Source organism: Watersipora subatra, chromosome 3 (genome assembly GCF_963576615.1).
Source record: "Watersipora subatra chromosome 3, tzWatSuba1.1, whole genome shotgun sequence".
Classification (NCBI taxonomy): domain Eukaryota; kingdom Metazoa; phylum Bryozoa; class Gymnolaemata; order Cheilostomatida; family Watersiporidae; genus Watersipora; species Watersipora subatra.
In genome coordinates this window covers 44,121,620-44,137,573 of record NC_088710.1, presented here as the reverse complement: position 1 = coordinate 44,137,573, position 15,954 = coordinate 44,121,620, and the positions used below count along the sequence as shown (strand labels likewise).

The 15,954-nt window shown below is 34.1% G+C and overlaps 1 protein-coding gene across 1 annotated transcript in view; it reads left to right on the top strand.

The window, feature by feature from the left end:
• The window catches only part of LOC137390621 (uncharacterized), a 44,285-nt gene that overhangs the window by 7,575 nt on the left and 20,756 nt on the right, over positions 1 to 15,954 (top strand). Inside the window, exons 5-9 of the mRNA XM_068076947.1 lie at positions 1,021 to 1,095; positions 3,962 to 4,124; positions 7,382 to 7,542; positions 7,639 to 7,694; positions 9,050 to 9,188. Of these exons, the coding sequence (XP_067933048.1) occupies positions 1,021 to 1,095; positions 3,962 to 4,124; positions 7,382 to 7,542; positions 7,639 to 7,694; positions 9,050 to 9,188 (594 nt within the window). The remainder of the gene's footprint in view (positions 1 to 1,020; positions 1,096 to 3,961; positions 4,125 to 7,381; positions 7,543 to 7,638; positions 7,695 to 9,049; positions 9,189 to 15,954) is intronic.

The window sequence follows — 15,954 nt, the reverse complement described above, 5'->3', positions numbered from 1 at the left end:
CCTGCAATCATCTGATTACAAGTAGGTTTCTGTTGTATTTAAAAATAGCTTCGTCATATGTCTGAGTATGAGCTTATCACCAGAATTGGGTGATTTTACATGCATCTATTTGGCATGGTCTATTACTTCGAAATATTTCTATACAGCTGTTAATATTAGGCCTCAAAGTCTCATTGGCTCCTACCCTTCTAGGAAGTTTTCTCAACAGCACTTTGTTTGTTCTATGGCCACATTTCTCTCTCATTGCTAAAAACTGCAGGAATACTGGTTTAGGTATATTATAATTATGCTTGAGGCATATTTTTGTTCCAAAATGATAATCCTAGTTTTTGCAATTATATGTATATTAGACATTTGCTGGTATACTAGCTCTCACATCTTTAACCTTTAACCTTTAGCTTTTGTTTTATCTCCTCTTTCTTTGCTGTTTATACCCTTTATCTTACTTTATTTAGAGTCAAAGAAAACTGTTTGCTGACTAGAAAGTAGCCTGTATAGACTCGCTGACCTTGTTACACAAAGTGATTTGTCTATAAGAGCCAATGAGTGGCTCAGCATACGATTCGACGATACTTATGTCATTTGGTTTGCTATTTTTTGCATTGTTACAATAATTTCAAATTCATGACGTACACTTTAAAGACAAACATGCATCGATTTATAAAAAAAATTGAGCTAAATGTCCTCCAATTCCAAAAATCATGTTTATTAATTTTGGTTAATTTATTATTTCGGTTATAAGCAAACTTAAATCACTTTAGTAAAGAATAGCTCTTCACATTATATTGAAGATTGTATAATACATGTTATAGTCAGTGGTCAGCTCTTTACACCATATTGAAGACTGTATAATATATGTTATAATCAATGGTCAGCTCTTCACATTATATTGAAGACTGTATAATATATGTTATAGTCAGTGGTCAGCTCTTTACACCACATTGAAGACTGTATAATATATGTTATAATCAGTGGTCAGCTCTTCACACCATATTGAAGACTGTATAATATATGTTATAGTCAGTGGTCAGCCTGGAAGTGAAAAGAATTTTATCCAAGCATCCAACAATGAGGACTCCAAAGGACATTCATGCTGTATGTTTCTATACACAGTCTGGCCTTGACTTCCTTAAGAGTTTTCCTTAGAAATTAAAGAAATGATCGGTAGTTGTCTTTTCTCTTTCATTTCATGACTAGTTATGAGTTGTCTGCACTTTCTGTATAATACTATAAACTATAAACAATAATAAATTTAGTTGCTTGCTAGCATAAGGCCTTAGCAATAATAATTGAGAACTCCTTCCCATCTAAAAATAGTTTTTTACTATTCAATCTCTTTCAGAAATTTAATATGCTGACAAACCCTTTTTAGATTTTTTTTAAATGCTACCTAACTTATACATCACATGTACACACCTTTTGTTGAAATGTTCAAACAAGGCGTGCATTGTTTACTTGTAACTATGACAACCATCTAAATGTTTTTTGCTAGTAAATACATTGTAGTTGTAAATGCTGTTTTGCACAATGATGACACTGAGTAAATCTCATAATGCCCTGCAGACAAAGTTTACAATTAAACTATTATTATAACTTTCCTGAACTTGTTATTATTACAGTGTAACCATGGCAATGTGTTACAGTTGATAGCATTTATGGGTAACTATGGGTGATTTATGGGTAACTATCAACTCATAATGCTATGGGTTAATAACATTAACGGGAGACAATACGTTTTAGTTGATAGAGTTTATGGGTAACTATCAACTCATAATGCTATGGGTTAATAACATTTATGGGAGACAATACGTTGTAGTTGATAGTGTTTATGGGTAACTATGACAATGTGTTGCAGCTGATAGTGTTTATGGGTAACTATGACAATGTGTTGCAGCTGATAGTGTTTATGGGTAACTATGACAATGTGTTGCAGCTGATAGTGTTTATGGGTAACTATGACAATGTGTTGCAGCTGATAGTGTTTATGGGTAACTATGACAATGTGTTGCAGCTGATAGTGTTTATGGGTAACTATGACAATGTGTTGCAGCTGATAGTGTTTATGGGTAACAATGACAATGTGTTGCAGCTGATAGTGTTTATGGGTAACTATGACAATGTGTTGCAGCTGATAGTGTTTATGGGTAACAATGACAATGTGTTGCAGCTGATAGTGTTTATGGGTAACTATGACAATGTGTTGCAGCTGATAGTGTTTATGGGTAACTATGACAATGTGTTGCAGCTGATAGTGTTTATGGGTAACTATGACAATGTGTTGCAGCTGATAGTGTTTATGGGTAACAATGACAATGTGTTGCAGCTGATAGTGTTTATGGGTAACTATGACAATGTGTTGCAGCTGATAGTGTTTATGGGTAACTATGACAATGTGTTGCAGCTGATAGTGTTTATGGGTAACTATGACAATGTGTTGCAGCTGATAGTGTTTATGGGTAACAATGACAATGTGTTGCAGCTGATAGTGTTTATGGGTAACAATGACAATGTGTTGCAGCTGATAGTGTTTATGGGTAACTATGACAATGTGTTGCAGCTGATAGTGTTTATGGGTAACTATGACAATGTGTTGCAGCTGATAGTGTTTATGGGTAACTATGACAATGTGTTGCAGCTGATAGTGTTTATGGGTAACAATGACAATGTGTTGCAGCTGATAGTGTTTATGGGTAACTATGACAATGTGTTGCAGCTGATAGTGTTTATGGGTAACTATGACAATGTGTTGCAGCTGATAGTGTTTATGGGTAACTATGACAATGTGTTGCAGCTGATAGTGTTTATGGGTAACTATGACAATGTGTTGCAGCTGATAGTGTTTATGGGTAACTATGACAATGTGTTGCAGCTGATAGTGTTTATGGGTAACTATGACAATGTGTTGCAGCTGATAGTGTTTATGGGTAACTATGCCAATGTGTTGCAGCTGATAGTGTTTATGGGTAACTATGACAATGTGTTGCAGCTGATAGTGTTTATGGGTAACTATGACAATGTGTTGCAGCTGATAGTGTTTATGGGTAACTATGACAATGTGTTGCAGCTGATAGTGTTTATGGGTAACTATGACAATGTGTTGCAGCTGATAGTGTTTATGGGTAACTATGACAATGTGTTGCAGCTGATAGTGTTTATGAGTAACTATGACAATGTGTTGCAGCTGATAGTGTTTATGGGTAACAATGACAATGTGTTGCAGTTGATAGTGTTTATGGGTAACTATGACAATGTGTTGCAGCTGATAGTGTTTATGGGTAACTATGACAATGTGTTGCAGCTGATAGTGTTTATGGGTAACTATGACAATGTGTTGCAGCTGATAGTGTTTATGGGTAACTATGACAATGTGTTGCAGCTGATAGTGTTTATGGGTAACTATGACAATGTGTTGTAGTTGATAGTGTTTATGGGTAACTATGACAATGTGTTGCAGCTGATAGTGTTTATGGGTAATTATGACAATGTGTTGCAGCTGATAGTGTTTATGGGTAACTATGACAATGTGTTGTAGTTGATAGTGTTTATGGGTAACTATGACAATGTGTTGCAGCTGATAGTGTTTATGGGTAACTATGACAATGTGTTGCAGCTGATAGTGTTTATGGGTAACTATGACAATGTGTTGCAGCTGATAGTGTTTATGGGTAACTATGACAATGTGTTGCAGTTGATAGTGTTTATGGGTAACTATGACAATGTGTTGCAGCTGATAGTGTTTATGGGTAACTATGACAATGTGTTGCAGCTGATAGTGTTTATGGGTAACTATGACAATGTGTTGCAGTTGATAGTGTTTATGGGTAACTATGACAATGTGTTGCAGCTGATAGTGTTTATGGGTAACTATGACAATGTGTTGCAGCTGATAGTGTTTATGGGTAACTATGACAATGTGTTGCAGTTGATAGTGTTTATGGGTAACTATGACAATGTGTTGCAGTTGATAGTGTTTATGGGTAACTATGACACATTGGCTGAATATCCGATGCTAATGCAAAGAAAAATGGCAGAAAAGGCCTGGTATGAATGGTATGATGCGAAGAGAGTGATCACTAGAGAAGGACATGTGGCCTACAGCTTCTTCTATGTTCTCTCTGGATCGGGTAGTTATCTGCTCTTACCTCATGCTCTGCGCAATATGTATGTAGACAACTGGCTTATGGCAACAGAAAATAGTCTACAGACATTGCTACTAACAAATATATAATATTTATAGTATATACACTATATATGTAGTATATAAGTCCTTTAGGCTGCACATACGTACAGTAATGTAAGTATACATTGTATATTATGCATGCAACATTACATATATGTATATACAGTACACATTATATATACTAGAAATTCCACTGTCATACAGCCCACGACCAAAGTGATATTGGAAAAAAGAAAGGGTACTGATGGTTGAGAAATGCAATATTAGCAGTCAAATAGGATAACTTCAATGGTAGCTGTAATGTGCTGGGTGTTATTATATACAACAAATAGCAATAATGAAAGGAAAAGATTATATGTTTATATCTCTTCTCCTGCAAAAAAAAATGCAATATTGGCCAATATTAGAAGTAAAATGCACTGATATTATTAGAATAACCAATATTATTTATATAGTAATAATAAAAAACCAATGCACAGTTTTGTTTACAATTCAAAACGGCATAGCTAACAATATCACGAAGTTGCGATATTTATATAGATTTTTAGAAAATCTGTACTACGTAGTCATTGTCCTGTAGTCATCCAAACTTATAATTAATTATTGCAATAATCTCATTAGAACCGTTAGAAAAAATATCATCGTCATGCCTTTATTTACACTGCGTTAGATTTTTAGAAAGTCTGTACTATGTAGTCATTGTTCTGTAGTCATCCAAACTTATAATTAATTATTGTAATAATCTCATAAGAAACGTTAAAAATATCATCGTCATTTGCTTTACTTATACTGCGTTGGACATCAGTTAGAATGGGAAAGTATTCAAATGTGTCGGCAAATGAAAATAAAAAAATTGAAATCGGCAAAAATGAAACGATTTCTGTACTCCTATGTTAATTGCCAAAACCTTCGGCAGTTCGACAACGCTATAGACTGGTGAAAAGTGCACGTTATCTTTTCGTGAACTGCGCAAGACTTCATCGTTCTATTATCTGTCCCTCGGCGTTTCAATTTTTGGTCTTAACTTTTATTAAACCAAGCTTTTCAAGTGTTTTGTGGCGATTTTCGTTGAAATTAATCTGTCTATTTGTGTATAATCCGATCAGATGGGTAAGTTTTAAGATATTATCGAAGGTTTACAAAGACTTGGTAACATATTTAAATAGGTTTAAATGTGTTTTGTAACGTTATTATACTTTAACGACTTTACATAACGATGCTTAAATTTGTTGATGAAATTTCTTGACGAGGGTTCGTCTCATTGTTGATGAATAATTTTCGTAAGTTGTGTGCACATGCATTTATCATAAAAACTCCCCCACTTCGCTCCGCTCGTTTGGTCGTGGGATAATACACATACATATATGGTATATACATAGTATATAAACTATATATAGCATATGTGTATGCTATACATAGTTTTCATTTGTACTATATATAGTATACATATATATACACTATATATTATATACTGTATATATATACTACATGTATATATATATATATACAGTATATAAAGTATGTATATACTTAATAAGCTAAATAAAGTATATATATACTTTATTTAGCTTATTATAGTGTATATATATATATTTATTTGCGCTATATAAAGTATACATATACTTAATATGCTATATGAAATGTTCATAGATTTTACATCATATATTTTACATAGTATATTCTTTATATATATACTTTATATAGCGCAATAAACATATATATACTTTAATACGCTATATAAAGTATATATATATATAGCCTACTTTATTTAGCTTATTAAGTATATATCTACTTTATACAGCATATATATACATGTAGTATATATATTATATATAGTGTACATATATATGTATACCATATATAGTATATATGGTATACATATTTATGTATACCATATATAGTATAATCATTATTTGAGTTATTTGGGCCAAATAGCACATATCGTAATGTTAGCTAAGTTTAGACTTACCCCTTGCCCTTGTAATAATAGCTTAAAACTACATGCAATGGTATGAGCTTACAATTTTGGAGACCGTTTGAACAAAATGAAGCAGAAACTTTACTGCTCAATGCAGCATGGCATGAGTAGACAACACCTGTTACATAGCATGAGTAGACAACACCTATTAGATTCATGTGGTTGCAATCACGGTGACATGGAAAATATTTATGTGTTGCTTCTTGTTAAATTAGCCTGGGCTGCTTGCTAATTGATGAGTTTGTCCAATGAGAATTCAAGCCGCTTTTGTACAGTTTAATGGTTCAAAGTACTGTATACTAGCCATGCATCGTTTGCTTACCATCTTCGTGTTTATCAAAAAGATGAAACAAAAACAAGCTGCCTGTGATGTAAGAAGAGAAAAACAAAGCGATTGCAAGAGGAATCTGTGAATTTCCCATTTTGATTGCATAATGAGAATAATCAAACCACTGAAGGCACAAAAATCTCTCATCATCACCACCATTATTACTATCATCACCACCATTATTACTATCATCATCACCATTATTACTATCAACGTGTCGGTCTGTTGGTGTGACGATTACCAGTTCAATCTTGATCTAACCTAACATCTCTAGCCGTTCTATATTTTGTTTTCCTTAGCTATTCATTACAAGTCATCTTCTATCGAGTATATCCACTTGTTCATGTTCCCGTTGAGTGTGTATGAACTTCAATCTGCGCCTCTCCCAACTCCTCTTAAAACTAGAAGTATAAAAGTTATTAGGAGATATCGGTGTATCATTTTAACAAGCCTGAGCCATCTCAACCTTTTTTGATTAGGTCTAGCTTTTAATAGTGGTATTCCTGCTGTTTTCAATACTTCAATATTAGACACCTGATCACCTCCTTGAAATAAAAATCGTGATTGACTCAAAATATCTCATCACATGCCTGCAGCTTGTAAACAGTTCATACAGCGGAGCTGCCTGTGTTACTCCAATATACCTGTTTACAATAATTTAACTGAAATGTGCTGATTGCTCCAAAGTTTGATCTTCCATTTTCTGCACACAGCGCTAGCATTTCATCTTTTAGCTTAGCATCATCAGCTACAGCATTTCCAAAATATCGTAAGATCCTAAATATTTCAGATGCTGATAAACAACTTCGCTTTTTTCATATTATACCTGCTTATAATAAAAACTGGCAAAAAACAGGAATCTCCTTCATGTTAATTCCACTACCTGTTGTTATAGCTGTGATGACATCATTTGACCAGCAATCTACAGTGTCTAAAACTGTAAAGTTCATAAGCAGAGGGGATAGCTTTGGTGAGGAATGTTTGATGCACGGGCGGCCAAGAGATTGCACCACCATCTCTAAGGAGGCCATTGAGCTGCTCGTCTTGCGAGATGAGGTGATTGTCTTTATGGCTGTTTGTAACTCTGAGAATTTTTTCTAACTGGCTACCCTGCTTTCTGTTTTAAAACCAGGTTTAAAATTTCCATTTCAGGATTTTACCGAAATATTCATGGCTGGAGGAGTGGGAAACAAGGACACATTTTTAGAGTGAGTCTTTAACATGTCACTTTATAGAACACTTACTTTTACTACTATTTTGGGTAGACAACTTCTAACAATTTATTTTTACCTGATCACTTCAAAAATAAACACGCTAGTTTCCTATGCATCATTCTGATTGTTGAGCTTTGATTGACAAGACAATTCCTAAAATAATTTTTCTATTACAAATATGCTCTAGAGAAAACAGTTCCACATAAAGGGAACTTTATCTTCGCGAAAACTAAAATTACTGGGTAGACAGTTCTAAAAAAATATAAGAATATTATTTTGGATTTTTTGTCAATAATATGGCTCAGTAGCTTATATCTTTTTACAAATTGTCGGACCTAGGCATAATAAAGTGTTTGTATAAATTTGAGGTATTTTGTTACGCCTAGTCTAGACGTTGTTAGTCTAATGTTGTAAGTCTTTTTCATTATATTTTTACAAATGAGAAAAGTTCAATGCTGACTAAAAATTTCATAACCATTTGAGTGTGACTTTTAAAAAATGGCGGTGAAAACCTAAGGATTTAAAATCGCTTAGAAATTACCTCAAATCTGAGCGTATTACATTATGCCTAGATTTGAGGTCTTCCTGTGCATGATGCACTGATATGGCTAGTGCTGGGACGATATCAAAAATTCGTTTCGGTACGATATGATGGCGTAGCCAACTGATAAATCAAAATATCGGGTATGTTATTTGGAGTACTAGGTAGTATATATGATGAGCAAACCAGATGGTGAGTAGCAATATTTATTATTAACATAATGATGAGGAATCAATCCATCGAGGAAATAAAGAAAAGTAAATAATAATAATGACGCCCTCTCTTTTTGCTCACGACGACTACTAAACTATTGTTTATTTGCCACGCAAAGCATCGATAGATTTAATCGAACCAGCAAATAGGGAATTTGCTCACCTAGTCAGTTGGCATAGACACACCCTCAATCTCGTTTTCTACTTTGGAGAACTGAGCCCAGATTGGGCTCTTTGTCTTCTTTGCTGTCGCCATGCTTGCAAAATGGTGGATTCAGTTGAAGTCCGATGATATAAATATCGACGATATCGTGAAATATCGACAATATTCGATATCGTGCTTTCTGCCCATATTGAAATATTTCGATATGGGCAGAAAGCACTCGGTACGGTTGGTGTCAGAAAGTGGTATCGACGGTATACCAAAATATCGTAATATCGCCCCAGCACTAGATATGGCTACACAAATATACTAAACAATAATATTGTCTAATTAAAATTTAAAGAGAGTTAAAAGTCATAAAGCAATAGACTTTGTACCAAACTTTAGCATATAGCTTATATAGTACTATCAGCTGCTTGTTTTCTTTTGTAAGAAATCTGAGTTACATGCAAGGCTGGCCAATAGAACTTTTACAAACCGGAGCCCGAGGAGTTGTTTTTACTTACTTCAAGAAAGGTACCGTCATTGTCAATGACAGCAGAGCCAACGAGTTTATCTACATTGTAAAGTCCGTAAGTTTACACCATCACATTTTTCTAAATTACATCTTATTCAAACTACCTGTTGCATATGCCACAGCTTGTGGGTGTCTGCTATGCGATGCACAGATTATATTTGATTTGGCAGCAGCACTGATAACTTTTCATCTCTCTCGCTTGATCGCATGACCTTTTTAAAAAACATGCTGTGAGACAAATCATTATTAGTGTTTTGCTTAAGATCACCTTTCATCTGTTACAAATACATCTAGTCATATTTACTAGAGTTGCATAGAGTGAAACCTTTCTGCATTCAAACATGCAAAAAATGCTGTGTTTTTATCAAAGTGTTTGCCTGGTAATTGGATAAGTGTTTATGTACCATAGACAATTTCTGGCCTGGATACGATTGTTTACATATTTTAAAAAGATTTGCTTGCCTGGATAAAAAGGCAAACAATACTGTCGGTGTTTTCTATCAGTTCATCCATTTTTGTTTCTCTGATGCTCAGCCGAAATGTGAGAAGAACTATATCGAATCAAGTATATTATACTTTTATTATCACAAGAGTATTTTAGCTATAAATACTATTATAATTATAATCAATACTTTCAAGCTAATGTTTTGTTTTCCACCACTCTTGTTCTTCTGTGTAAACAACTCTGGTAGCAAAGTTTGCTATTGGTAAACTCTACAGCATTCTCTAAAAGTTCCCACTCTACGGCTCTAAAACTCTCTACTCTATATTGCAGTGCATTGATATTTTATTAAAGCTTCATGCAACATGGAAAGGAGTTACGCATAAATTACACATTTAAGTTGTTTTTTGTCTCTAGAATTTTCAATAGCTACTCCAAAACTGAGGCTCCACCCAAATCTTAAAACCACAAGATTTTATATTTTGTCAAGTTTCCCTTTAGGCACATTAATAGAGCTATACCAAATATATAAAAGGGGGTCCAAAATCTGTTGTAGCAATGGTTGACTAAAACCAAGACTATTTTCTGACAGACCGTATGATAGAATGATTGTATGATTTATAAAAAACCAAAGCATAGTCACGGGATGTCCATGTCAACTCTAACAGTGTGTGCATCCATGTAGCTGTTAGCATTAGAAATCTTAGTAGTATATAGAGAGCAGATCTACACATAAAAGTGACGGATCCAGCGGGGGGATAGAAAAAGGGGGTTGTGAATTGAATTGGCTAGGGGTGTAGATTGAATCGTGTGGAGTTGAATGAGATGTTGGGGTTTGGGGGGAAATTGTGGTGTAGAGTAGGGGGTTGAATTCGAGGGGTTACGGATCCGCTCCTGGCGTAATCGGCGGATTATCTGTGGATGAGTCATCGGATTAGCGGGGGATGAGTCATCCGATTGAACGCGGATTATCGCGGGATTAGTCGGGGAATCGTCGCGGATTAGTCGGGCGAATCGTCGCCGATTATCGGTGGAATAGTGGGGGTGAATATCTGGGACATCGAGGGCTGGATGGTTTTCCGGAGTGGATCTCGCGGATTATCGAGGAGAGCGAGAGATTACCTAGCGGATGAGTGAGGGGGTTAATATCTGGGACACCGAGGGGTTGATTTTCCGGAGATTGTTATATATTTGGTTGAATGAGAGATAAGTTTTTATTATAAAATATAAACTATCAATGTTACAAAAAATTCAAAATCATTCTGTCATTCGTTTTAAAAAGGAAAGTTTTGGAATACATCTTTCATCAATTTCTGTGTCACATCGAAGAACTAAAATAAGAGTTGATTTTCCCAAAGAATTGAGAAACTGAACAGGAAGTAACAAATCTAATCCTTCATTATTTCCAATATTATCATATATGAAGGTATCTTTAGGTGTAGTAGAATTTGAAATAGGTTGAAGATTACAGATAAAGTCAATATCTTGAAAATTCGATCCTGGAGGACATTGCAACATTGAAAGAGTAGAGTTATATCCACATAATTCTCCTCTGTAGAATAATTTGAAATCAATTAGAATATCGATTGTGGAATTTTGAACTGAATATTCACATTCAGAATATGTTAGAACTTGCTCCGATGAAGCTGACACTATAGGATTAAGGTATAGGTTTTTTCCATCTGTTTCATCTTCATTTAGTAGTTCTTTACACGCAAATCTGTGATTGCCTGGTAATGGATAACCACAATGAATGTAGTCCAATGGAAATATTCTTCCGCATGTTTCATTATTCTTGTGATATAAAGTAGTTTCTTCGAATGGAAGTAGTAATGAAACTTCAAATTCATTGAGTGTTCTACTTAAGCAGTTATTCGCATCGGTAACATATTGAATTCTTTGATTTCCATTTATTATTCCCGTAAAGCGTAAAATGAGAAATATTATAATGTGCAAATTCATTATAGTCATAGTGTCTTTTTAAAATACTACTCTCTTGACTGAAGTAGGCAAAGAAAATGCATAAAAAAGTATGTCAATTTAATATATATAGTTCATTCTTCAAAATTATCTTGAAATACTATACAAAAAAAAGTTATTCAATTCTATTTGATGAGTCAATCCTTCTTGGATATAAAGTGATTAAATATAAAGAATTATGCAAAGTCTAACTGTGATGATTATCAATTCTTCCCATTGATATGTAGGAGTTCACTGAAGTAACGATTTGTAGCATGTTGATCATTGGTTTCTCCTCTCAAATATGGATAAAGTCTTGTTTCGGTTAATATTATGTTTGAAGGTGTGTTCCAATCAAGTGAGGATAATAATGATAGTTGGACTTTGTCACTCCTTGGTCCGATTTGAGCAGATTCCAAACACGTTCCAATATCGAGTTCGGCAAAAGTCTCATGAAGTTCTTGTCGAGTCAATCCTTCATTTCCATATCGTATTTGCATTATTCTAATACAATATTGACATCCTCGAGCTCCCTCGAAGCATCCACACCGACTTTCTAAATATGTTACGAAACGTTTATAGATATAGAATCCGATAACATAGTAAAAAGTTTCTTCAGTAACTCTTCTGATGAATTTTTTTGTGTTTTTCTTTACAACCACTCTTGATAATTGTCCATCCTTAAGATGAGCTGGAATAAACTCCTCTAGAAATATAACCGACATTGTTTCTGTTTTCTTCGTTTTTTTTTTTTTTGGTTCCTTCACCAACAGAGCTAAATTGAAGAATGGTGGAGAAATCTAGAGGAGTAGACTTAATATCATTCCGAATCTTTTTTTTTTATTTTCATCCAACAGATTTTTCATCTATAATTACATCATCAATTTCATGCTCGATTTCCTCTTCCACGCTTTCTCCGATTAATGGAAATTGTGCTATATGAATGAGTCTTCTGAAGAGCAGTTGTTTCGTTTCATCACGTTGAGTAGGATGAGTCATGTAGTGCCGAATTCTATTCCAAAACACGGTTTCAAAAATCGTTTCTTCCATCGTTTTAAAATCGGTCGCGATAAATCTGTTAATCCATTCTAAATCAACCTCTTTTCCAATTTTACCTTCTCGAATGGTAGCTTCAAGATCAACCCATTCAAAGGTCATCTTCAAATCTGAGGGTGTTATCGATATTTCTTTTACACATAATGTTGATTCCAAACATTCCCTGCATTCCAACGCACTGCAGACACAGTTGGACTTTAATCTTTTCAATGACACAACTTTTCTAAAAGCAGCTGTTCCTAGAATGTAGTATAAACATTCCTCGGTAAGATGTGTACGAATTTGTTCATTTTTGTCAAGATGAACCAAGATGTTATCTGGGATTATTTCTGCAACCTCGAATGGAACAAAATCTTTAATCAGAATGTTTTGAGTCATGTTACTATGAGAAAGTCTACATTCGAAATGATTTTACATTGGATAGTATATTGAATTTATATGAGCTTAGTTATATATTATTGATATTGTATATACGAAAAGAAGAGCCAATGAAGAAAATAAAATTTTATAGTAATAATACATCGAGGAGCAAAACTCTACTATCATATATACTTAACAACAAATTCACTTCTAAAAATTATGCTAAAATATATTCTGTGCTCACTCCATCGTTACATACTCTTCTTTTTGAATAAAAATATGTTAATCCAGTTCTAAGTTGAGTGTATGAGAACACTCTATTGTCTTTTTTTACAAAACCTTTGTTTACCCCTTCCTTAGGAGATCTTGAATGTAATACTTTTAAAAAAGTGTCTTTTGTAAAACTATTCGTAGTTTTACTTAATCCTTTACTGCTATGCTTTGTAGAATGAGTTTCATCATTCCAGCAAAAGTAAGTCTTAGAATTTAAGGCTACTATTTCATGTCCTGAAAATTCTACTTTGAATAAACCAGGAGTCCTTATATCATATTGATATACTTCTTTGCAACAATTTTGTAATTCCCACAACTTTGTAGGAACAGATTTACAGAGTTGGAAATCATCCGCGTGTCGATCGCAATACATCCTAGGAAACCATTTTCCATATTCTTTGTAGTATATATCAGCGATCTCTTTTCTAACGATATTATCCATAGGTGCTGAAAGAGCCATGTAGGCACTATCTGTATCCATCGCCACATACTGGAAGTCCTTTCTGTCGAAGTATCTAAAATAAAAAAATTTCAATCCTTAATTCTTGTTATCTTAGTATTATAATACTCCCATTTCAAAAATTATCATTCAAATGTTTACCATTATACATATTTTTTCTAAAAGATACAAATGAGATTACTTACCTATCCATGAAGTCATAGTAGAACTCCAACATCCGAAGTTTAGCCAGTTGTAATATGGAGAATCCGATATGTACAGGTATATCCATTTTCATCTGAATAAATATATATACAGTCCTATTAGATTCCTTTACATATATTAGCTCAAGTAAATTTTTCATTATGATTCAATTATATCAATAAGATAATAAATATATACTACTAACCGAAGGCTTGTGTTGAGTCAACTCATAGAAGCTATCATCGATTTCCTCCAAAGATTCAAATCTGTGTGATCGTATTCTCAAGGATGCTTCATAATCTCCTTGAATATACTTGACATTTCGATGTTTTAATTTCTCAGTGATTGTTTTCCCGTACGATGAATTTCCAATGAGTTTATTGGTTGTGGCTATCAACTCTTGGTCAGGATCTTTGTCACCAGCTCTTCTAGCATTTGAGACAGATTCTCCAAATGACTGGAAAACTCTTCTAGGGGTGTATTCTATGACTTGATATATTTTGGTTATAATCAATCCATGATTAAGATACCATTTTGCTAAAGTGGTGAGTAGTAAAATTTTTTCTCCAAACATACTCCCCACCAAAGTTCGTTGTTCTTGAGGTAGCATTCCTTCCTTTTCAGCAAATTCTTTCATACTTTCACTAAGATGATTTCTATTCAAAGATGTATTCTTGAAAATGGGGCTCATTTCTGAAAACTTTTCGTATAAGTTTTCAGGAACAGATATATCGCATTCAATGAATCCATATATCTCCCCTTTTATAATCTGCTGAATAATCTCATCCTCGGTGGCAAAGGAATTGGAAGGATAAAACTCTTCGTTGAAGATACTAATAAAGTTCTTAATCTCGGTGTTATCCTCAATCATCTTGTTCCATTCACACTCCCAGATTCTTACTAAACGATATCCAAGTTCTTTAACATATTCTTCCTTCTTTATCATTTCCTCCAGAACTTCACTCATGGGTCGATTCTTATATGGATGTATACTTATTCCTTTGGTCTTGTTACAGTTATGTCCATGCCAGAAACATCCATGAAATTGAAACACTGTATTCGATTCTTCACAATATCCATCAACAGGAAGATTATGTTGTCCAATTCTAAATTCTTTATCGTTGTTTTCATGTAAGATTTGAATATTGTCCTTCCAAGTCAAAAATTGTAACCATCCATGAGCAGCCATGCTATTTTTTCGAGAATGAGTGTATGCAAATCCATTTTCGAATCGTCTTATTCTAGGGTTTCCAGTAGGCATTTCTTGCATCATACTCCACAAATATAATGCATTTGCATCAACCCCTAGAATAAGTTCACAAAGTTTGGATTCCTTTCCAAACTTTCTTTCTCGAATCAGTGTTTTCTTCGACTCATGAAGTCTGTGAAAAACAATGCTAGGTCCACCTACGATATTGTCCTTGATAGTAAAGTAAATATCTTTATCACTTTCCTTGATCAGACAGACAGGTTGACAAGCTTTGAAATGATGTGATGAGATTGTCTGATGATGAGAACTCATAGGATGAGGAGGCGAATCTGAAAGTTTCAACATCCATTTTACTGCCAATCCAGGAAGTGAAATGGCATCTTTCAACATATCGATTCCCATGGTTCTGTAAACTTCTTTTTGTTTTTCTACAGCTTCAACAAATGGTACTACATCGAGATTGTTGTACCATACTAGAAAATCTTTTAACGTTTTCATCTTCTCTTGTTTCCAAATGTTTGAACAGATTTCATAATCTGCATCCGAAATATGTTCATCTCTCAAAGAACTGTAAAAGCATTCTTTAGCTGGTAGAAACGGTTGTTTCAACTTCTCAAGATCATCCATATATTCATAAGGATAAAATCCTTTTTGTTGAGAGCATTTGAAAGCTTTGAGATACTTTGCATAGGAAAATCCTGGAGCAATGAAGTTGGAAATATCCAAGAATTTGAATCTTCTTGATTGAATACAGCTCATCTTGTTTGTTCTTTTCACTACAAAATCAAAATCTTCGTCTTCTGTGTCTTGAAGACATCGAAGTAGAGGTCCTTTCATCACATTCAGGTCGTAGTTTTGTGAATTAAATCCTAGAATCG